The 24,817-nt window shown below is 44.0% G+C and overlaps 1 protein-coding gene across 1 annotated transcript in view; it reads left to right on the plus strand.

The window, feature by feature from the left end:
* The window catches only part of CRISPLD1 (cysteine rich secretory protein LCCL domain containing 1), a 115,582-nt gene that overhangs the window by 38,533 nt on the left and 52,232 nt on the right, over window positions 1-24,817 (plus strand). Inside the window, exons 3-4 of the mRNA XM_088471558.1 lie at window positions 16,589-16,707; window positions 16,794-16,926. Coding sequence (XP_088327684.1) covers window positions 16,589-16,707; window positions 16,794-16,926 — 252 coding nt within the window. The remainder of the gene's footprint in view (window positions 1-16,588; window positions 16,708-16,793; window positions 16,927-24,817) is intronic.

A 24,817-nucleotide genomic window follows, 5' to 3' on the forward strand; every position in this document is an offset into this window, starting at 1 on the left:
TTATCCACTTTGTATATTTCAATTATATTATTACAATCTGGATATCAGGACTTGTACAACATTTATCTGTTTATATTTCATATATCATCCTATTGAGAACCACCATGGAAGTATAAAATTGGATTCTACCTAATCAATTTGGATTGGTTTATAACTGGACTTGTTTTTGCTTCAATAGGATAGTCCGTTATCTTAGTGCGTTATCTGAATCAGTTTGGCGCAAGGAATTCCACTTGTTTTGTTTATGTATGTATCTTACAAGGTTTTGGTGACTTGCATGTATTATTTCTGCTGCCTTACTGTGTAACGCCCAGGTGAAGGTATTTCCATTTTTGCGAATCCCCTCCGCAGCCTTATCACTGTATTTTTCTGAAAAAAATACAGTGACGAAGTGCCGCGCATGCGCCGACTGGCCGCCACTACCCCCCTCCGCGACCCGGCCCGTCCTAGTTAGCCAGTGTAGTGCCGACTGCAGTGAGGGCGGTCAGCACTACACTACACATTTACACAGGACTAGCGCTAGGCATCCCAGCGCCGGCCCTGTGCTGCACAGCAGAGCCCCTTCCCTCTCCCTGAGCGCTTGCCCAATGGCGCCAGAAGGAGGGTGGCAGGCGGGCTCAGGCTGTGCATTCTAACACACACATCGCCGCCAGCACGGCGGCGATGTGTGTGTTAATCAGCAGCCAATGATAGGCAGACAGACTCGCATTGGCTGCTGCTGCTGCACACACATCGCCGCCAGCACTCGCGGCGATGTGTGTGTTAAACAGCAGCCAATGAGAGTCAGACTCAAGAGCCGGCTCCTGCAGTGGGTAATGGGAGAGACGTCATGACGTCTCTCCCATAATGCAGAACGCGCCAGCCCGGGAGGACTGACGTGCGGCCGGAGCGTGGATTCAGGTAAGTATTTTTATTTTATTTGTTTTATTTTCAGTGTGTATTTGTTGGGGGGGGAGTTCTATACTGGAGGCACTAATGGGGCACTTATACTGGGGGCACTTATACTGGGGCACTAATGGGGACACCTATACTAGGGACACTAATGGGGGCACTAATGGAGGGGACTTATACTGGGGGCACTAATGGAGGGGACCTATACTGGGGGCACTAATGGAGGGTACCTATACTGGGGGCACTAATGGAGGGTACCTATACTGGGGGCACTAATGGAGGGTACCTATACTGGGGGCACTAATGGAGGGGACCTATACTGGGGGCACTTATACTGGGGGCACTTATACTGGGAGCACTAATGGAGGGGACCTATACTCGGGGCACTAATGGAGGGGACCTATACTCGGGGCACTAATGGTGGGGAGCTATACTCGGGGCACTTATACTGGGGGCACTAATGGAGGGGACCTATACTGGGGGCACTAATGGAGGGGACCTCTACTGGGGGCACCACTACTGGGGACACTCAATCGGGGACCACCACTAGGAGCACTGCATAGGAGGGGACTGCTACTGGGAGCACTATATAAGGGGCACTGCATAGGGTGACCACTACTGGGGCACTGCATAGGGGGGACTACTACTGGGGGCACTATATAAGGGGCTTGCTACTGGAGGCACAAGGGACACTGCACTGGGGCACTGAATAGGGAGGACCACTACAAGGAGCACTGGATAGGGGGTACCACTACATGGGGCACTGCATAAGGAGGATTACTACTGGGGGCACTGTATAAGGGGGACTAACGGGGGCCTGCATAAGGGGGACCACTACTGGGGGTACTGTGCAAGAAGCACTACTGGGAACATTGTATACTGGGGTTACTGTACAAGGGGCACTACTGGGGTCCAGCTTAAGAGGGACCACTACTCGGGGCACTGAATAAGGGGGACTGTATAAGGTGCACTACTGGGGTTAAGGTGCATATGGAATGGAAAGGAATGTTCAGAGTGACAAGAAAGGGGTATGTGTGTCATGTTGCCATGCCCCATTTTTAAGTGGCCAAACCTCTTTTGACCACACCCATTTTTTGCCGCACGCACATAGGGGGAAGGCTCCATTTTTACATTTGCCCTGGGTTCCAAATAATACATATGTCACACATATCTATACATTACACGCACCCCCTTACCTTGTAGACCTGGCAGGCTGGCACCGTGTCACTAGGCCCCTCCTAGTAGCGTGAAACTAGTGTGATTTGCGGGTCAATCGGGAAGGGGTGGAGCCAAGTGAAGCATTTCTAATGGAATTGCATCATATTGGCTGCGCCACCTCCTGATTGATCCGAGAATCGCTGCATTTTGCCATGAGGGGACTGGACTTAAGAGCGTGATGCCTGCTCTCGAGTCTGGCAGGGGAGGTTTCTGGGTACTCAGAAACCCCCCTGTGTGTGCTACTGGTGATCTAAGCAACCCTGGAGGGTGGGCAGCTCAAGTAAAGCAAAGCCAGTTTGTGCAAGGGCCTCCAAATTGCCTTTTTTTCCTGCCAGTAGTGTAACAGACTGTCTGACATATCTATTTGAATGCTATCATTAAAATAGTCCTCAACCATTCTTTGAATGGTGACAGTATCAGATGAAGTCACGGTAGAGTTCTCATTAATTGTAGGCAATTCTTTTAGACCCGACCAGATGTCAAAACTTGCTTGTATTGACTCTTCCGCATCTCCAGTGGGTCTTTTTTTTGGGAAAGTTTAGTTTTTTCCTGGTAGCCACACTTGCTGGAGAAACTGAAGGAGGATCCATTGCATCACGTGCCACTTGAACTGACAATTTCCTTACCAACAGCTCTTTGCATCTCTTCAGATATCTATCCGCTGGGAAGAAAGACACAACGTATGACTTAAACCTAGGATCCAGCACTGTCACCAAAATGTATTGATCCGATTGTAAGATCCTGACAACCCTTGGATCCCGGCGAATCAAATAAAGGACTTGATCTACACTTAGCAGAATCTCTTTGTTTCAGCTCCTACTTCAGTTTTTCAAGATGCTTTTCCAACAGTCTAATTATGGGAATTACCTGACTCAAGCTGGCAGTGTTTGAACTCACTTCACAGGTAACCACTTTTGAAGGGTTTCAGCACTTTGCACAACACGGAAAGTATTTTCCACTGAGCTTGAGAAAGGTACATTCCGCCTCCTCTTCCTATATCAAAGTACGTTTGTGTAGCTTTGGATGGCTTCTTGCTGTTTCTCCATCCACTGAAGCATATAAAGGGTGGAGTTCCACCTTGTAACTGCCTATTGCTTCAGCTGGTGACAGGGCAAATTCAACAGGTTGTCAGCGGTATGTCTCTTAGTGAAACCGGTGATACACAGAGTAGCCTTCCTTTGAAATGAGCTGCTGTTTATTAGATGCTGCTGTTGGTGGCGCTGAAGGCAATACAGTGAATGTGTATTTTGGGTCACCAATGTTCTTTATAATTTTTTTTTTTTAAGTAGAACACATTGTCCTTTACAGCAAATGCAATGCTAATCAAGTTTGTAAATATCCAGGAAAGAATATTTCCTTCCTCTGGGGTAGATCCCTGACAGATGTCTTAATAATAGATCCCATTCATAAAAGGAAATTTATACAGTCATTGTTTTCAATCGTCGTTTCTACAGCTTTTATATTTCTGAGGCTTAGACTATTTAGTAGAGCTGGAATACATTTAAAGAAACTGATTTAGCTTCCAATAAGGCCTGCACAGACAGAGCACTCTACAGTACTTGTTTGGAAAGCATACAGTCCTCTCTTTGAAACATGCTGGCCTGATTCATTATTCATAGCTTTTGTTCATTCTGTTCATCACTGGGCGCTTTAGTGAATCCAAGGTGTCACATGAAAACTTTGTATCTTTTTTTTTATTTTTTGAGCAATATTTGGGATCTACAGAGTTCAGAATCACTGCTGTTACTTAGACCTTCCATTGTTTTACATAATTACAAAGCAAACAATCAGATTATTGCTATCATTTATCTAGTACATTCTTTAAAATGATAGGTAGAAACTTATTGGATGCTATGGGCAACTTCTTCACTTGCCATCTTTACGGGGTCTGACACATTCCCCCCCCCCTAAGAAACTCTCTAATGGACTCCTTTATAGGATGAAAAAAGAACAAGGAAATGTTTGCACCAACAGATGAGAGAAATCAGACATATATAGAAATAGACATATCAATGCACATGGTTTGTGTAGCTGTGCAAAAATAAGATTGCAAATGCGATGGCAAATTTTTACCTGTACTCATTGCTTACATTGTTACGCTACCTGAATGTCTGGGAGACACTGGAATTTTGGGGAGTTCTCCTGGAAGAGCAGGCAACCGAGGGCAGCTGGCCCACTTCATTAGGGCAGTGGACCAAGCCTTGATGACAGGATTTGTGGTGAATTGCATAATCTTGTCTCACCTCCACACTGCGTGATACTGGAGTGGAGCAGGTGACGTGACGGCGAGTCATCATGTCCCTATCCTCTGCACTTGCCCCCCTCGATCTCCCCTCCAAAGAAAGGTCACAAATATCAGCAAGTATGATATGTTTGTTTGTAGTGTGAAACAGCCATTTCTTCTGAGGAGAAAAGTCTTGAAGATTGGATGGCTCGCTTTAATTTTAGCACATCTCATTCTACACTTTACAGTTGTACTATGGCAAAATAGTGCATTTGTAGCACAAAAGACGTATATGTATTACATGCTGTACCGATGTCTTAGTGATGGACTTTTTTTTTTGATGATTACACTTTTCACAGACTCCCATTCAATTCAGACTTCCTGCACACCTAGATACACAAACTATCTCTTAGGGTGCATCCAGTGCACTTCTAAAGTGTTTTCATGGATTCCTCTTATAATTACAGGTTATTCCAAAGATGCTCAAACTCTGCTGTATCACTATTACACACCTAGGGCTCAATCCAATTTACTTGCGAATGGCGAGTAGCAAGCTCTTTTTTTAAACTCCCACACTTGCAGCGTAGCGCGCTCCCGAGAATTCTCCAATCCTATTACAAATGCCTATTCGCACTACTCGCAGCAGAGGGGTGCAAATTGACTGCCAAATAAGATTGGCGAGAATTGCATGAAAATGTGGGGAGACCATCCTGGACCCCCCCAAAATGGATAATTTTGTTAGCAGGACCATATAGAAGGCTGTTGGTGGGCATTAGGAAGTTACTGTAGGTTTTTAAATGTTGTCAAATTGCTGATTTGTGTTTCTTATTATTTTCTTGCATTTAAAAAAAACAAAACTTTTTTCGTTTGATCTCAAACGCATTAAACAAAAAATGCAAAAAAAAACCTAGGAAAAAGGGTGATTTTGGGGTACTTTGAGGGCACCTTAAAAAATAAAGTTATAAAAACAATTCTTTTTCAACTAAAATAAATTGTAATTAATTAAATTTGGGGTGCCTAAGCTAACGAAAAAGTTGATTTTGGGGTAATTAGAATAAATAATTTTTTTACCCCAAAAAATTACATGTCATTATTGGACTAATTAAGCTAATTGGAAACTTCAAAATGCCTAATTAGTCATTAGGGGGTTTATCCATGAGGTTCACAGCACAGTGTCCCAACATTTTAACCTTAAAATAAAGATTTTCCTTTCCATCTCTCACCTTCAGGGAGGTGCGAGTGGAAAGTTGCGAATTCAGTCTGAGTGATTCAGTGCGAGTTGCTAATTGGATTCCAAAATTAATTCGCTATGCGAATTCTAAGTGAAAGTAGCAACTCGCCTAATAGGATTGATCCCTTAGAGTCCTATCTAAAAACAAACTTTTTATAATGTATTCTTTTTTTGAAAAGCTTGCCCTCCTATTTAAAGTATCATGTCACTCACTGATTGGTCCGAATAACTTTCCTTTTGTTTTTAAACAAAAAAAAAGTATAGTGTCACTTTTTAAATATATCATATTGTTATTTCCACTTACCTACCTAACAAGTCTTCTAAGACTAGAAGATAACAAATAAGGCTTATCTTATGGAAATGTATATGAATGCATCTCCCCTTCCCATTGCATCATACCTGGTAGACCATCTGAGATCAGCCAAGGACCTTTTAGCCTGGTCTGGTCATGGAAAATCGGGGTAAAACTGAAGCAGCCGGAGTGGCAATGCCACAGCAGGAAGTCACACAGTGTGGGATAAACCTGCCAAAGCATTAGACCAGCCCCAAACTGGTCAGCCCAAGGATGGCAATCCTTGGAAAGTGGTGGCCCCCCAAAAAAGGGGTACCCCTCATGAGAATTTACCAGCCCTAATGGAGAAGTTGTTTTCATGGCAGTGGCCAGTGACTGGCTGATGCCAGCGGCTGCAGATTGGCTGCCATGAAAATAGCTTCTTCATTATGGAGCTGACCGCGAATGACCTTAATTAATTTTGTGTGGCACCGGGCACTGGCCACTGCTTGTCCGTGGGGTCTTGTACGTTTTTATTTTTTTATTTTACCTAGACCTAGAACTTCTACTTGAAGAAGAGGACTTGTTTAGCTTCTTTTAACCCTAAGAAGTGTGCACAGATCACAGTGATCTGTGCATCCTTCTCCCAAACTTGCTTGTCTCCATCGGGTGTATTATTTGGTTGCTTTTTAAATTCAGATTTGGAGACAATCTTTAGTTGATTTCCAATCCAACTGTTAGTAAATGAGAGAATCCTGTAGTGGTCTATGGTAAAGTATCGATTTTTGGTCGGGATTCAGTTTTATAGTCAATTTTGCCTTTAGTAAATCCCCAATTTTGCAAAATCAACTGAAAATCACCTATAAAAGTATAAATACACCAGAAATCCAAAATCGACCTTAAGTAAATATACCCCAATGAGTTTTAGTAGACAAGAGTACATATTGGAGTAATTAAAGACCTTGAGGGTGATTCAGTAATGAAAGGAATTGCAAAGTGGCATGCAAACAGCTTTGCAATTCCGTCCTTGCAAATATGCATATGTACCAAGAGTTGTCTGACACCCCCTGCCGCATTTTCGTTCCCAGGACTGAGACTGAAGTCGCAGCCTGGGATGTGGATGACGCTGGCCAGCTTAGTAAGTCTCAGCTTGCTCAGGCTGGCCAGCTTGCGAGGCCAGAAAACTGCATCCGTGGACGCAGATCCTGGCCTTTCCACTACCGAAAAATGGGGACGACGCGTCCCCATTTCCGGGTCCACCGCCAATCTCCTCCCCCACACCGCTCATTAAATGCCTCTGAATGTCAATCAGGGGCATATGGGGGCCTGCGCTAGATCATGCAGAACCCATCCTGCACATTTGCAGAATGGGTCCAGTGCAAGCGCAGATTCACGATAATCAGGAATTTACTTTCAGAAATGCACGTACTGTATGTACAATGCTGAATAAGGCCCCTAGATAATATTTCATCCTATAAACAGCAAATGGGTATATCTGAAGGTATTGCTTCCTTTGGTTGTAAAATCTATTATAATAGTTGAACCCAGCCTGTTGCATGTTCCTAAACAAGTGTCCTTTTTTTCACATTGTATAATTTAAACTCCTATTACCAGAGGACAGATACTTTTTAAAGAAACTGCTGAAGAGGTGAGAAAAGTTTCTCAGAAGCCAAGATGGCAGGTCTAGCGTGGGGAGCAAGGGCCAAAATAAGTATAAAGCAGAATATAAAACCCCTTCCTGGATGTAGGGAAAAAAAATAGTGAGCGGGAAATTGTGTAAGTAAAAATATTGGTTGAAGAACAAGATAGACTACTTTTTAGAAGAGGCTACAAAGTGACTTGAGGTAACAGTTAATACATTATGCTTTAGAGAATATAGCCGGTGATTCACCTTTTCAATAATCACAGAGGCTTTTTCATAAAGCAGATGTTTCCGCAAATGTGAAAATAGCAAGTTCCTATGTAGGCAACGCTGATTGGAGTTTGGTTTCTTTTTAAGGTAACTGTTGTGACCACACCAGGCAAGTGGTTAATATCAGGTGCGACCTTGCCAAACTAGGCTTTTACTGACACGGTCATATGTAATGCTACCGGTAAGAAATGCCCACTCGCAGATGCCTGAATAGAATCTTTTGCCAGCCAATTGGATCACACAGCTCAGTGTGTGTCCCTGCTGCCTCGGCTCCACCCCCAGGTTTCTATTCCCACCCCTAGCTATACACGCAGAGTCCGCAGTGGTTGATCATTTTGGAGCAGTGACGGTAGTGCGCATGCATGACATACAGGTCACACATGCGCAGAAGAGCCCCGACGCCTGCCGGAAGAGCCGCATAGGGGAGGAGGGATCTAAAAGGATCCCTCTTTGCAACCCGGACTTCCTTCCCATAGGGAAGGAGCTGGTTGCAATCCACAAGAAAGAGCATTTGCCATCTGAAGATGGCGAATGCTCCTGCAGCCGAGCTCTGAAAATATTGTATTTTTGGAACTTGATGAATTCTGTCCTTATACTAGTGTATGGGGACAGCGGGCCATTCCGCAAGAGGAAGGTAAGTAGGCGATATCTCTGCTCCGTTCTCCTGCTTAACCTTCTTGATGAATGGCCCAAAAACTTAATTTTTATAATTGCAGGTGAAAATGTTCACCACTTCATTTTTACAAAAGCATGTGAAAATGATGAATAGGCCCCCTAATGCGGAGTGCAACTGACCATAATTTACAGCTTTTTCTCAAAATGAAGTGTAAGAGCTGGGATTGTTTATCCTGAAAGTGCATGCAGGCATTCCTAGTTTTCTGGCTAAAACCTGTGTTATTTTCACTTTTAGGGTTATATATCCATATACATCTGGTATCTGGATTGGCAGCCATACCTTATATGTATTACTTACTTTCTATTCAATGTTCTACACTGTTTGGCATTTTAATAAATTGTATAGAATTATATTTTGAGGCAAAGGCCATGAATGTTTCCTTTTTTCTTCAACCATCCATACTGCCACTTTTTCTCCCTATTGCAGATGGGAAGGGGGCACAATAAAGGGTATACAGATGGGGAGGGGGCACAGCAATGGTGGGGGTGTGCACAATAATGGGTATACAGATGGGGAGGGGGGCACAATAAAGTCTATACAGATAGGGAGGGAAGTAGAATAATGACTATACAGATGAGAAGGGGGCCACAATAATGGGTATACAGATTATTCAGATAAGGGAGGAGGTCTCAAAGTGTAGACAGATGGGGGAAGGTTTGCGCAATAAATATACATACACGATGACAATTTTTCCGTCACAGGTTTTTTTTTTTGGTGAAAGCTTGTGTTGCCCCCCAGGCTGAAAGTTACCAGCCAGCCCCTGCTAGTCAGGCATGGCCATAATGATGGTGAGCACACATGAGGCTGCCGGAGCTCACAGTGCAGCCGCGTCTCCAGCTGCCTGACTGCCCACAGCAGTGATGATCATACAGGCTGCAGGAGCTCACAGGGCTCACTGCAGCCGCACTTCCCCTGCAATCTTTCCTCCTCTCCATTTCCCCGTGTAGATCTTGCTGGGCAACCCAGTGATCTATCATCCGTGGCTTCAGAAGCTGATAGAACTCAGTGCAGCCATAGCTTCATTCTCTCCCCCAGAATATGCACAGAAAATGTGTCTGCAGTAGTTATTAGCACAAAACATGGAGCTCTGTGAACTGAAGTTTCTCTGAATGATTCCCCATTGTGTCCCATTCAGTGGGACATACTGGAGGATATATTAGAGTTCCGTAAAAATCGTTTACACGCAAATATCGAATTAATTGATATATACGATCATCGGAAAAAATTGTTATTTATGAACATCGTTTATTTTAAAGATCCAGTACATGTACAGCATACTAGGGGCAGTCTTCGATGACCAGGACCGGATTAAGAGGGGGGGGGGGGCGACAGGGGCGGTCGTCCTGAGGCCCATACACATAAAGGGGTTAAAGTGGGCCGGATTGGTAGACAGAACCAGTTTCGCCTCCTCCGGTCCACCTCAGCCCGGCGCCGCAGGGAGGCTCCATTTGCCGGGCATCTGGCTACCTCCCCGCAGCGTCCCTCCTGAGCTCCGGCTTCCGGCTCCGGCAATGTGCAGTGCACTATGGTAGAGACATCATGACATCTCTCCCATAGTTCCGAGGAGCAGCCTGTCAGACGGAAAGGTAAATTGCCCCTCCAGTTTCTGTACCTGGAAGTGACGACTGAGGACAGAAGTGCTGTTTCCTGCCCATACAGTCCACCAAAAAAAGAAAGTTGTCCCTCGCGGGCTCGCCACACTTCGGGCACGATGGCTAGCTACGCTCGCTACAAAATTATATTCCCCCTCTATGCCCACGTAGATGGTAGGGAATGATGTTGAACAGTGGCTGATGACGTCGGGGTGCAAAAAGTGAAGGGGATCTATCCACTTCCCCTGTTGGATGGCTGCGGACTAGGGGGCACTACTACTAGCAGGGCATTTCTACTGGGGGCACTACTAATAGGGGCATTACTATTGGGGGCACTACTACTGGGGGCACTGCATAAGGGGCACCACTCTTGGGGGCACTACTACTGGGGGCACTGCATAAAGGGCACCACTACTGTGGGCTCTGCATAAGGGGCACTGTCACTACTGGGGGCACTGCATAAGGGGCAATACAACTACTGGGGGCACTGCATAAGGGGAACTTCCACTACTGGGTGTTAGTGGCTTCACTACTGGTGGGCATTTCTACTGGGGGCGCTGCATAAGGGGCACCACTAATGGGGGCTCTGCATAAGGGGCACTACCATTAGTGGGGGCACCACTACTGGGGGCATTACATATGGGGCACTACTGCTGTGGGCATTGTGTATAAGGGGCACTACCGTGGCATTGTGTATAAGAGGCACTACTATGGGCATTGAGTGAAATGAGCACTAATGTGTGTCATAACATTAATAAGGGACACTATTGTACTGTGGTGTAATGTGACTCAGGGGCAGAATGTGTGGTGTAATGTGGATAAAATTGTGCAACTGGTGAGTCATGACGTCTCTCCCATAGTTCCGAGGAGCAGCCTGTCAGACGGAAAGGTATATTTCACCTTCAGCTTCTGTACTTGGAAGTGACGTGGAGTAAGTGCTGTTCCCTGCCCATATAGTCCACCAAAAAAAGAAAGTTGTCCACTCTCCACACTTCGAACTCAGTGGCTAGCTACGCTCTCCAACTGCATTCCCTACCATCCACGTGGGCATAGATGGGGAATATAATTTTGTGAACAGTGGCTGATGATGTCAGGGTACAAAAACTGAAGAGGATCTATCCACTTCCCCTGTCGGATGGCCGCAGATGCAGGAGCGGTGCTTAAGGTAAGTATTTTTTATTTTTTTTCGTGTAAGCGGCTTCACTATTGGGGGCATTACTTAGGGGGCAGTACTACTGGGGGCACTACCAGGGGCAGAACTATGGGAGACAATGGAGGCACCTGCAACCGGGCTCCAGCTCTGAAGGGGCATCTCCTCCATTGTCCACAACATATTCACCTTACTTAGGGCTGTAACTATGTACCCGGAGTGTACCATCAGAGCCGCCCAATACATGGCATCCCTTCCCGGCACCTGAGAAGCCACCATACATTAGGGGAGAGCTCCATGTCAGGTCATCAGCTGCTGCCTTCGTCTATCTATAATATATCCTGTTTGCATGCGAATTGCTAAATTACAGTGTCAGCGGCTATGACGTGTGGGGAGGCATCAAATTATAAATAGCCCCCGGGTGTCTGGGATGAACTTACTCCACTGGGTACTACTACTAGAGGGCATTACTATTGGGGGTACTACTACTAGCGGGAATTACTATTGGGGGCTTTACTACCAGGGGCACTACATAAGGTGTACCACTCTTGGGGGCACTACAGGGAGCACTGCATAAAGGGCACCAAAGCAATGGGCTCTGCATAAGGGGCACTACCACTACTGGGGGCACTGCATAAGGGGCACTGCATAAGGGGGCATTGTATAAGAGGCACTACTTCTGTGGACATTGTATATTAGAGGCACTACTACTGTGGGCATTGTGTATAATCGGCACTACTTATATAATACTATATATACTATATAATAAAATATGCCCCAGTTTCTAGTTTCTCTCTTATAGACAGCTAATTAGCAGCCTTGATTGCCAGACCTCCTGAGAGAGGCTGATAAAGGTGAGTCAGTCTCTCTAGTCTGTCTCTCATTGCCTGAGAAGCAGGTTGAGGCCTGCACATAAAGAGAACCATTGCTTGTGATTTTTGTGCTGTGCTAAATGCTGTTGAGAGTTGGATACTAGGGGCTTTTGTAAGTCGACACTTCTCTGCGGGTTGCAAGTGAAATTTTAAAACTGCACCCACAGTCAGTATAAAGCACGATGGGATTTACACTGGTTGTGAATGCAGTTTTAAATTTTCACCTTCAACCTGTCGAGAAGTTTTGGCTTACAAAAACCACTGCTTCATAAATAAAGGCCAATGTATCCATTATATACAGAATTTTGCAATGTATAGAATTATTTGAACTGCGCTTCCTTTATGGCAGCTCTAATAATTGCAAGGATGGCGTTTATATAGGGGTACATAGAGCGCTTGTGTTGAAAGTGTATATATGGCTATGGTTTTGATGAGTGAGTAAGAGAATAAGTAAATGGAACGAGTGAAATGATACTTTATTTATTTTAGTTCATTTTTAAATAATATGTAATAAAAATAAATATAAGAATAGAATTAAATAAAATAAGAATGAAAATTGAAATAATAGCAATAAATAATAAAACAATATAAAGTAAACTAGGGGTGTGCACCGGCCACTTTTTGTGTTTTGGTTTTGGATCTGGATCTTTCTTCGTGTTTTGGATCTGGATTGGTTTTGCCAAAACCACCCTTCCGTGTTTTGGGTTCTGGGTTTTGTGTTTTGGATCTGTATTTTTTTGAAAAAAAGCATAAAAACAGCTAAAATCACAAAATTTGTAGGTTTTTCTGCTCCTATGCTATTATTAACCTCAATAACCTTAATTTCCACTCATTTCCAGTCTATTCTGAATACCTCACACCTCACAATAGTGTTTTTATGTCCAAAAGGTTGCACCGAGGTAGCTGGATGACTATGCTAAGCGACACGAGTGGGCGGCACAAACACGTGACCCATCTAGGCGTGAAACTGCAGTGGCAGACAGGATGGCATTGAAAAACTAGGCCCCAAACTGTACATAATGCAAAGAAAAAAAAGAGGTGCAAGATGGAATTGTCCTTGGGCCCTCCCACCCACCCTTATGTTGTATAAACAGGACATGCACACTTTAACAAACCAATCATTTCAGCGCCAGGGTCTGCCACACAACTGTGGCTGAAATGATTGGTTCGTTTGGGCCCCCACAAAAACAAGCTGGCAATTAATCTGTCCCTGCACAAACTGGCTCTACGGAGGCAAGAAGTCGTCCTCATCCTCCTCATCCACAGATTCCTCACCCTCTTCAGTGTTATGTACATCCTCATCCTCACAGAGTATTAATTCGTCCCTGCTGGAACCACAGGTCCCTCTGTACGTTCTGGAGGCTGGTCTCCCTGGAAGAGTTGATCATTCATTTTATGAACATCATCTTCTCCACATTTTGTGGAAGCAACCTCCTACGCCTTTCGCTAACAAGGTTCCCGGCTGCACTAAACACTCTTTCGGAGTACACACTGGAGGGGGGGCAACTCAGGTAAAATAGAGCCAGTTTGTACAGGGACCTCCAAATTGCTTCTTTTTCCTGCCAGTACAGGTACGGACTGTCTGACATGCCTACTTGGATGCTGTCACCGATGTAATCCTTTAACAGACAGACGCACACTTGTCGCTGCTGCTTTGAGGATTCAAGTGCGGCTACAGCCCACACAATTCACAAAGACAGAAAAAAGAAGAAGAATATTTTTATTGTTTGTGTAGCACACTTTGAGGGTGTCACCACCCTTTAACAGACAGACGCACGCTTGTCGCTGCTGCTTTAAGGATGCAGGTGCGGCTACAGCCCACACAATTCACAAAGACAGAAAAAAGAAGAAGAATATTTTTATTGTTTGTGTAGCACACTTTGAGGGTGTCACCACCCTTTAACAGACAGACGCACGCTTGTCGCTGCTGCTTTGAGGATGCAAGTGTGGCTACATCGCACACAAGTCACAAACACATTAAAAAATTTTTTTTGATTTTTTGGAGCACTTTGAGAGTTACAACACCCTTTAACAGAAAGACGCACGCTTGTCGCTGCTGCTTTGAGGATGCAAGTGCGGCTACAGCCCACACAATTCACAAAGACAGAAAAAAAAGAACAATATTTTAATTGTTTGTGTAGCACACTTTGAGGGTGTCACCACCCTTTAACAGACAGACGCACGCTTGTCGCTGCTGCTTTGAGGATGCAGGTGGAATCTAGACGGGATTTGGAACCGAGGACACACTACCTTCATCAATTGTCTAAATCCCACTGCACTAATGTCGGATACCGGATGCACGTCTAACACCAACATAGCAGTCAAGGCCTCAGTTATACGTTTTGCTTCAGGATGACTGCTGTCGTACTTCATCCTCATCGCTAGGGACTGTTGGAGGGTCAATTGTTTAGTAAAAGTAGTGATGTTCCTACTTCCTCTCTGGGATGATGAACAACTCCCAGCAGCAGCAACAGCACTAGTAGGAAGTGGTTCTTGATCTTTCCCTATTTTATTTTTATCAGAGAAAGTTTGGTCCTCCATTTATGTTATATTGATATATATACGTGCGGCTAAAGCGCACACAAACACAGAAAATATTTTTTTATTTTTGCTGGAGAGTAGTGCACTTTGTGGGTTACACCACCCTTTAAGAAATGAGCCAGCCGGCTCTTTACTTATGGGACACAGGCGCACGCTTGGCGCTGCTCCTTTGTTGATGCACGTGCAGCCACAGTGCACACAAGTCACAAACACAGAAAATATATATTTTTTTGGTTTGGAGTGTACTTTGGGGGTTACAGAACCCTTTAACGGTCAAGCCAGCCGGCCCTTTACTTATGACACAGGCGCACGCTTGGCACTACTTTGTTGATGCACGTGCGGCTACTGCGCACACAATTCACAAACACAGAAAATAATTTTTTTTTTGGTTTGGACTGGAGTGTACTTTCGGGGGTTACAGCACCCTTTAACGGTCAAGCCAGCCGGCCCTTTACTTATGACACAGGCGCACGCTTGGCACTACTTTGTTGATGCACGTGCGGCTACTGCGCACACAATTCACAAACACAGAAAATAATTTTTTTTCGGTTTGGACTGGAGTGTACTTTGGGGGTTACAGCACCCTTTAACGGTCAAGCCAGCCGGCCCTTTACTTATGACACAGGCGCACGCTTGGCACTACTTTGTTGATGCACGTGCGGCTACTGCGCACACAATTCACAAACACAGAAAATAATTTTTTTTTTGGTTTTGACTGGAGTGTACTTTGGGGGTTACAGCACCCTTTAATGGTCAAGCCAGCCGGCCCTTTACTTATGACACAGGCGCACGCTTGGCACTACTTTGTTGATGCACGTGCGGCTACTGCGCACACAATTCACAAACACAGAAAATATATTATTTTTTTAGCACTTGGGGGGAGCACCCCTGATGGACAGAGCACCCCCTGGACAACACTACAGCACCTCTTTAGGACTGGGACACTGCACAGGACTTTGGAGTGGACACAGCCCCTATGGAGAACTGACTGCACAACACAGTCCAGCCAGCCCCTATGGACTTTGAAGTAGTGGACACAGCCCCTATTAACAACAGCAGCACAGCACAACACAGCCAGCCCCTATGGACTTTGAAGTAGTGGACAACAGCAGCACTACACTACACTACACTACACAGCCCTAACTCCCACCCTCCCTCTTCACTGTCCACAGCCGAGTGAGAAAATGGCGCCGACGTGGGTACCTTATATAGGATCCAAAACCCGCGAGACTCGGAAGGCGGGAAGATGACGTTTTGCCTCGATTTCAGAATCCGAGTCAGGCTGGAAAAGTCGAGCCTGACTCGGATCGGACTCGGATCGGGGGGGTTCGGATTTCAGAAATCCGAACCCGCTCACCCCTAAAGTAAACTCAAATCAATAAAATAAGAATATTTGTTAGCTGAAGACACTAAAAATGCAGAGTATGCTTATAGCTCCTCAGTGAGCAGATGCAGGGAGCCAGTGGTGGGGGGGGCGCGGGTGCCGGAAGAGTGTGGCTGGCATACAGAGTCCCATGCACTATAGTAAGGACGCGGGCAGGCTGACTATCCCTACCTCTAGTACTTTGGCAGCGGTGGTCTCTGTTGTTGCAGAGTCTTCTATCCCGCAAGTAGTTGGTCTTCTTCCCCGTGTATGCTCTCCTCTGAACCGGAAGTCTCAGAGCGGCACTTTCGGGTGATGTGATGTTGCGGCTCCCAGTTTGTCAACGCGTTTCATGCATTCAAGCACTTTGTCAAAGTTACTGGATCATTGCGAATAGACTATATTTATAGTCAAAACTTTATTAGTTAAAAAAATGGAAGTCCTAGACAGGAAATGATGACGTATCAGCGGCAAGCACATGGTAGTGCTTTGTATTATTCAGCTAAGGATAATAAGAAATAAAAATAAATTAATAAATGTAGCAGGTTACACAAAGCAAAAATAAATATTGAAGAAGTTTGCTTGTGTAATTGTGTCCTCCAATGTTCTTTGGTGTTCTGTAACAGCATTTATGTTATAATTTTTAGGTATGGGACGTGGAGTTGGAACGATCAGCTGAAGCTTGGGCAGAAACTTGTCTATGGGAACATGGTCCAGCAAATTTGCTTCCATCTATTGGACAGAACTTGGGTGCTCACTGGGGGAGGTAAGAGCTGCATGTCACAGCTATAACAAATAACAGAACTGATGTATTTTAGAAATTAAGACATTCGTTTGTACTTTCCAATAAAGATACAGGCCACCAACTTACCATGTCCAGGCTTGGTATGATGAAGTGAGAGATTACACATATCCATATCCACAGGAATGTAACCCTTACTGTCCATTCAGGTGTTCTGGCCCTGTTTGCACCCACTATACACAGGTATGTTTTTATTATTAATATGCAAATAAATAAATCTAATGAGCAATATAAATACCAGGGTAAATTGTTTAACTAGTAACTCCAGCATTTCACATTGATTGTATGTTTAATGAGTGACCCTGCCTAATGTCTATTAAGTATAAATGATCAAATCAAGAAACATTTTGGGCTTTAGTCCTAAAATTGTGATCTTCAAAATATTTCCAAGAAACTGAACAAATTTGGTTCAGACAGAAACAATAAACAGCTACGCCCTTACCTTTTAGCTCTGTAGATCAATGTTATGGATATATGTCCATCACACATTTGCTTGTTTATGTCGCTTGTGGTCATTTTGGCAACTGGTCAGAATCTACTGTTGCTTTATTTGTGTTTTTGAGGTGTTCCCTTTTCTAGTTTTTGTACTTTTGTTATAAAGGTGAAAGCGAGAAAGAAAATAGCAAAGTAAAAGTGGATGGGAAAAGTCATAGCGATACACCCTGTTTTCCTTTTTGGATTTGCTGTCAGCAACAAGCGGATTTGAGCAGTTGGAGCGACTGCAAGGCCATCCTAATTTGCTGATGCATGTAACTGCTTCAAACTGATGTATGTGCTGTAGATAAACTCAATGCAACTGTTAACATGGCGCCCAATGTGCTTATAAGCACAGTGATAGTTATGATGTCACCTGTGTCTCCCTCTGTTTCATCTATTGACTCATCATTATTTGTGGAAAGATAGGCAGGAGGAAGGAAAGGATTCTGTTCCTGCTCTCTTATACCCCTTTTACACCACCGCTTCGACCAGGGTTCCTGCTGTGTCAACTCAGGTCACGGCTCAGTGTATAAGGGGCCAGGGATTGGATTCCCGGGTCGATGACCTGGAAATCAACCCGGGTAGCTTGCAGGGTTTAATGCTGGAAAGACCTTTGTAACCCTGCAGTGTAAACGTTTAACCCGGGTCATCCGACCTGGCTCCCGTTGACAACATGGGGAGTTCTAAATTTACCGGCACTTGGAGATGATCATCTTCAAGAGCCAGCAGGAGAGAATAACTGTACCTATGTACAGTGTAAACGGCGTTGACCCGGGAATAACCCGGATCAGCACCGTGGTATGAAAGCGGCCTGTCCAGGTTTGGAACATTGTTACAAATCCCAAGTTAGACCTGGGACTTTATTGTAAAATGAATATTACTGGCAAACAAAATAGGTCTTGAATCATACAAGGATCTTACAATCATAGGTAACATGAATTCTTTGACTACCATAAATCTGTTCAAAGCAATTTTGGCTTCTGCGGCCAGAAGAGCATGGCACTTCCCCTCTGTTATACTGAACTCTGTTGGTAACTTTTGGTTTCTTGGATATTCCAGGTGACATTACTAAAATGCTACAAGCATTTATGGCCAGGTGTACAATGTTCTTGCTTGAAAGTTTTGAATAGATATTTGGTGCATACCACGTGGGTGCAAATTTGGCACAGAATTATGGCAACATGCAGGCATTAAAACATAAATGTGTAGAAGTAGAATGATTTTGAAGGTTGACTTCTGCTTCTTGCCATTTGCCTGACACTGCTGCTTTAGTGATTGAAGACAATTGAGCCAACTGCACACTTGTCAGGTTGTAGAAGTCTTTTTCCTCCTCCAGAAGTTGGCCAAGCTCAACCCAGCCTCAAGTGGCAGTCTAGGGTTGCTGTAGCCATAACCGCTCATTCATTCCTTCTTTCTTGCCACCTGGCATATCCCCATGGCAACAGTCATGTAGGTAAAGTCTTCGAAAACATATGGGTATATTTACTAAAGTGCGGCTTTTTTGAAGTTGAGATGTTACCCATAGCAACGAATCAGATTGTACTTATCATTTATCTAGCACATTCTAGAATATAATAAGTAGAATCTGATTGGTTGCTATGGGCAACAACTCCACTTCTAAAAACCTGCACTTTAGTTTGGGTGGATTGAGGCAACTCAGGCGGCAAGGTCTTTATGGTATGTGTAATTGTTAGTTAGCTGAATTTGGAAAATAAAAGACCCTTATGGTCCCTCCTTATAAACTGTTAGGCATTTCCATTTCATCTGTGTGATGACATTTTCAAGTTTGAAAGTTTGATCACAATTTGTTACCAAACTTTAAAATTCTTTGAATGTAACTCAAGTATAAAGTAGGTTCATAGCATTTGTGCTTCTATTCCCTATTCCTAACACCATACCAACTTTTTCTTGTACTGTTTCCCACCACAACCAACACTCACATAGACATCATCATCCCTTTGTTTCCTCGCAAAGGTCCCTAGTTAACTACCATTGCTCACCAAAGACTTTGGGAATCACCATCATATAAACATGTACTATGCTTTGTGATATAGAGAATTCTTTGTTTGTTCTTTGTACATATTGACAATGCTTTTTTTCTATGAAAATAAGGTACTGGTACTCAGAAAAGGTGTACTAGTACTCACTTTAATGTTACAAGTTGGAATAAGTTTTATAGTAGCTTCAGATACTCTGGACAAGTATTCAGATGAGTAATTTCTAATATGATCTCACTGATTTATTCCTTTTTCCTGAATTAGTTTTAAGAATGAAGAATGATTTAAAAAAAAAAGAAAAAAAAAGAAAAGGTACCGATGAATACCATCAGATAAAAAGCACTGCACAGTGAGCCTCATTTAGAATTGGCCAGTTCAACTCTGAGGTCTACAATTGCTGCATACGTACCTTCCATCTGTCCTGCTTTTGGTGGGACAGTACCGCTATTCCTGTCCCGCCTGCGGTGGTGAGAATTTTGGGGAGATGCACACGGTATCTCTCCACTATGAGGGGAGAACCTGGGGGCTGCCAAGCATCTCTGGGAGTGCTGGACTTTCCCCATGAGTGATGTAAATGGGGTTGTGTCAGGAGGCCATGCCCCCTTCACCGAAAGGACACGCCACCTTTCGGGCAAGCGGAAGTCTTGAATCCTGCATTACAAATGTTGGGAGGTATGCTGCATATGGTCAGTAAAACAAGGAAATGGAGTACAACAAGGAGCCTTGAAGATGCAGTCTATTCTGAGCATTGGTTATTAATTTATTATCCTTTATGTAACACAATCATTCTATGCAGTGCTGTACTATAATATGTAACCATTGACATCAGTCCCTGTCCCATTGGAGCTTAAACCGTCTAGGGGTTGTTATTCTTCCTACTGTTTATTCCAGAAATCTAAAATCCATCAATTAAAACAGAGTTATTTTGATGTTAAAGGTCCCCCATCTTAAATGAATTGTTAATATGGCGGCAAAGAAAGCATGTGCAACTATCATCCCTAGCCAGAACACCAGCAAAATATTGTGGGTGGCTGTACGTCCCAGAACTATCAGATTGTGAAGAGCATACCCCCTTCTTTGGCTCAGCACTGGACTCCACCACAATGATGGTGCCTATGACCCCTGCCTCCTGGAAGATTGGTGTCACAGCTACATCTGATTGGCAGTGACGTACTGTAGACTGCTTTGACTGTCCTTTGAGTAACCCATGGCTGCTTATTGCCATCATTTCCTGCCTATTATGCCCCGTTGGCAAAGAAAAAATGGATATTCCCGGAAAACGTCAGTTTCATGGGTACCCACAAATATTAAAGATCCCATTGCAGCAGATATCTCCACTATCTGCCACGGCTCCTCTATTTTCATCCACAAATGCAGCCCCCAAAGGTTTCTATATAGGCTGCTTTGCTGCCAGATTCACCAAGCACTTGGATGGGATGACGCCATCACCAGATGGTGTTACCCTATAGTAGCCTATTGGCTACTATTTTGCTAAATCTTTCAACAGGCCAATGGCCACAAATTCGCATTGGCTGCTGAGGACCCGAACCAGGAAGCAGTATGATCGCTTTTCTCTATCACACTGGTTCCAGCTTTTCGCCGGTACAGGCACTTATCGCAGTCTGTCTCTTGGCAAGAGGTTTTCAGTAAATGTTTGTGAGAATATGAATTTTCACATTGCGAATTTTAGGTGAAAAATATTCATCACATCCGTATTAAATATGTAGATTGTGCTAAATATCCCCCGAGATCTTAATCCCTAAAGCCCTCCCTGCTACTTTCCTATTAGCTCCTGCAACTCTTGACACTACCCAGCAACCTAACTAGCCCTTAAAGCTCTAGAATCTGTAATGTGCACAAATCCCAATGCTACCTCCACGTTTAAATCCTTTAGGTCTTATATAGTCTTAGTCTGCACACAAATACTGGACGAATGTATGAACTCTGCAAAGATTGTGCCCTATTTGGATTGAAACAATAACCACAGTCAGTGGCAGCTCCTATGTTTAGAGTTGAGTGGGGCTACAATATCAATTGTACTGTTTATAAATACATTCATTTTTCTTACTATTTTCTTTACTAATGTTATATAATAAAATTTCTACCTGTCAGCAACTGAACTTGAACACTATAAAAAAGACCTAATCATAATGTATAATTAAGCCTCTTACAGGGTGGGATGTACTAAAGAGTTTTGGCTGCATTTCCATATGTAACAAGCTTGATATCTGTGGGTAAGGCCATCTAAAGATGCCTGTGGGCTTCTTTTCGCATTTCCTCCTGAGAGGGATCCAATCAGATCTCTCCCAGCACCCTCTATGCGGCGCACACATCATTCTGCACATGCGCAGAAGGACGCCAGAGAAGAGCTGTCCTTTGTGCATTTGTAGGTACATACTAGCGATATTATCGGCGGAATGAACGGCATCGCATATTCAATGCTTAGTACATCCTGCCCTTAATTTTCAAATAGTAAAGGTTGGTCTCAGTTGCTGACACGTAGAAAATTAAAACTATAACATCAGCAAGTAAAATCATTTTAGAGCACTAAGGGGTATATTTATATTTACTAAAGTGAGAATTTTTGGAAGTGGAGATGTTGCCCATAGCAACCAAATCAGATTGTAGCTACTATATTATAGAAGGTGCTACTTAAATGTTATGTAGAATCTCATTGGTTGCTATGGGCAACATCTCCATTTCTAAAACCTCCTCACTTTAGTGAATATACCCCTAAGTCTCTATGGAGGGAATTGAATTATTTTTTATACCCCCTGCTGGGCATCTATACGATGGGGCGCCAGATGGAGCAATTCAGTTGTTTCTCCAATTGAATGCCTAAAGCTGAGGTGTGAGAGGAAATGTGTGCAAAGTCTGTCGTTTTTGGCGTCCTAACAGTGTTTTCGGCGCCCTAACCACCTTCTTTCGATGGATGTAGCTCCTTTGCGTGGCTAAACCCGGTGTTTTAGGTGCGATAAATGCTAATGGATGCCTGAACGGAAAAACAATTGAATTTCTTCGTCAGGCACCTATTCGTATAGACGTCGGGTGGGCCCAATACAATTGAATCGCCCCCTATGATTAGATGAAATAATGCATTTATAACGCTACATTAGAGCAGCATGCCCATGCACTAAAGTGAGTTCTAGGGGCTGCATAGTCCTCAGCCCCTAGAAACTAATCAAGGAAAGTGATATAGCACACTGTGGGTTTCCCACTGCAAGCTGTTACTGCTAATCACACTCCAGACTGGCTGTCCCAGGGGGTGGAGTTTCCTACCCCTGGGACTGCAAGCCCAACATGAGATTAGCAGTAAGAGCTTCCAATGGGAAACCAGTATTCATCCACTCCTCGTCATTTAGGGGCTGCCCGGTCTATGCATCTGCTGCAGGGTCCGGGACAGGCTCCTGCAGTGACCTGCGCTACCAGCGAGCAATCTGAGGGCCTGATTCAGAGATGGGCGCTAATGCGATCGCAACTGCGATTTTATACACAACGCAGCTTTGAATATATGCTGCATTCTTACATGCGTATGACATCGCTTACCTGCGTAAATATCGGTAACATCGACGCACATCGAGCAGGTCCGACCTGCCATAGACTCACCAGCAGAGGCTGGCTGGGAACTTTTATCCTGGGGGGCAATGCAAGCAGGTGTCCCTGGTGCACGGCAAAGGAAAAATAGGCGTGACAAAAACCTGTGGGAGTGGTTTGTCTAAAGTGGGTATGGTTTAAAATTGTAATGTCATAGAACTATAATGAAATGCATCATATACTGTACCAGCCCTTCCTGACAAAGCGGAGACTAGCAGATTGACCTCTATACAATACACAGTGCATTCTAGTGACTTTTACTTACACAATACAGTGACCACTCTAGTGATCAATATTCACTATATGGACCAAACTAATGATTTCTATACAACAGAGTAAGCATTAAACTCACAATATACAATACAGGAAAAGCACTGATAGTAACCAACATACAAAGGAGCATTGTAATGACCGTTCTACAATACAGGGACCATTCTAGTGACCAATATAGGAAGCAATTCACAGACAATAAGTCTTAGAATATCAGGCTATAAGTTAAAACCAGTGCGCTTTACCACTTGATAAACCTGTGTCATTGCTCAGAAAGGGCCTGATGCTGAGATGAATGGATGTCAGTAGGTGAAGCATTCAGTTTCTTGCGTGTTTTTGCCCTGCTCATACGCCGGATCCAAGTGTACCAGTGATGCAGCGTCATATGCAATTCACCTCAGCATCACACTCCGAGGGAGGAATGGATTATCTATTACTAACAAAATTGTCTACAATCAACATACAATCGTGAGTGCTGCCGCTGGTCACAAGCCAAGGCAAATCATAAAAAGTATGAATACATATAGGGCCTGATTCAGAGTTGGGTGGATTTGAAGAGGCGCACAAAAGCAGCTGTGCAAATCTGTCCATCTCAGATACAAATGCAGAAGGAGGTGTCAGACACCTCCTAGATGCATTATGATCCCAGCACTGTGACAGACACCGCAGGCTGGGATCACCACAATCGCAACCATCATTGCTCCTTTGATCAGGATGCAGGAGCTGAAGCTTCCTGCAGCCTGACCGGGTGCTGGTCATGTAAGAGGCCAGGAATCTGCATCCGCCAACACAGTCCTGGCCTAGTCCCTCTCGGAAATTGCCCCCAAACGCCTCAGTATGTCAATAATGCTGCGACTTGGGGGGGGGGTCTGTGAGCATAATCGCAGGACCAGTTCTGCACATGCGCACAACAGATCCTGTGCAGGTGCAGACCCAAAAACATTAGAGATGTACTTGCATTATCGGATGACCATACATCTCTGAAGCAGGCTCATAGTTGTTAAAGTCACACTCTATATGTAATAACAAATTAGAATATTACTGACTTGGCATAAAAAAACCTTAAAAACCACCAAATAATTTGCTACATATACACCAACAAGCAAAATATTGTCCACTTTGTAAAATAAATAATAAATTCCTCCCATTTAAAAATAGACCCCAGACCTGACACTCTCCCTTCTTTGTCTAAATTACAATCATTCCGCAATTCCAACAATCATCACCAATAAATTATAATCATACCCTCACACAACTATAATAATGTCCCATAACCCCCCTCCTCCCACAATAGACCCATAAATGCCCTCTCCTCACATACTAATAATGACCCATAACTGCCCTTCTCTTCACTCAATAATGACCCATAACTGCCCCCTCCTCACATAATTATGACCCATAACTGCCCCCCTCCTCACATAATAATAATGACCCATAACTACCCCTCTCTTCACGCAATAATGATCCATAACTGCCTCCTCCTCACATAATAATGACATAATAATGACCCATAACTGCCCCCTCCTCACATAATAATGACCCATAACTGCCCCCTCCTCACATAATAATGACCCATAACTGCCCCATCCTCACATAATAATGACCCACAACTGCCCCCTCCCCCTACCACAATTATAATGATGTGCCATAAAAGTCCCTCCTCTTCCCACAATTATTTTCCACAATTGCCCCCTCCAACAATTCTAATTATGCCCCATATCTGCCCCACCTCTTCC

The sequence above is a fragment of the Taudactylus pleione genome, unplaced genomic scaffold (genome assembly GCF_031769625.1).
Source record: "Taudactylus pleione unplaced genomic scaffold, aTauple2 ptg000114l, whole genome shotgun sequence".
Classification (NCBI taxonomy): Eukaryota; Metazoa; Chordata; class Amphibia; order Anura; family Myobatrachidae; genus Taudactylus; species Taudactylus pleione.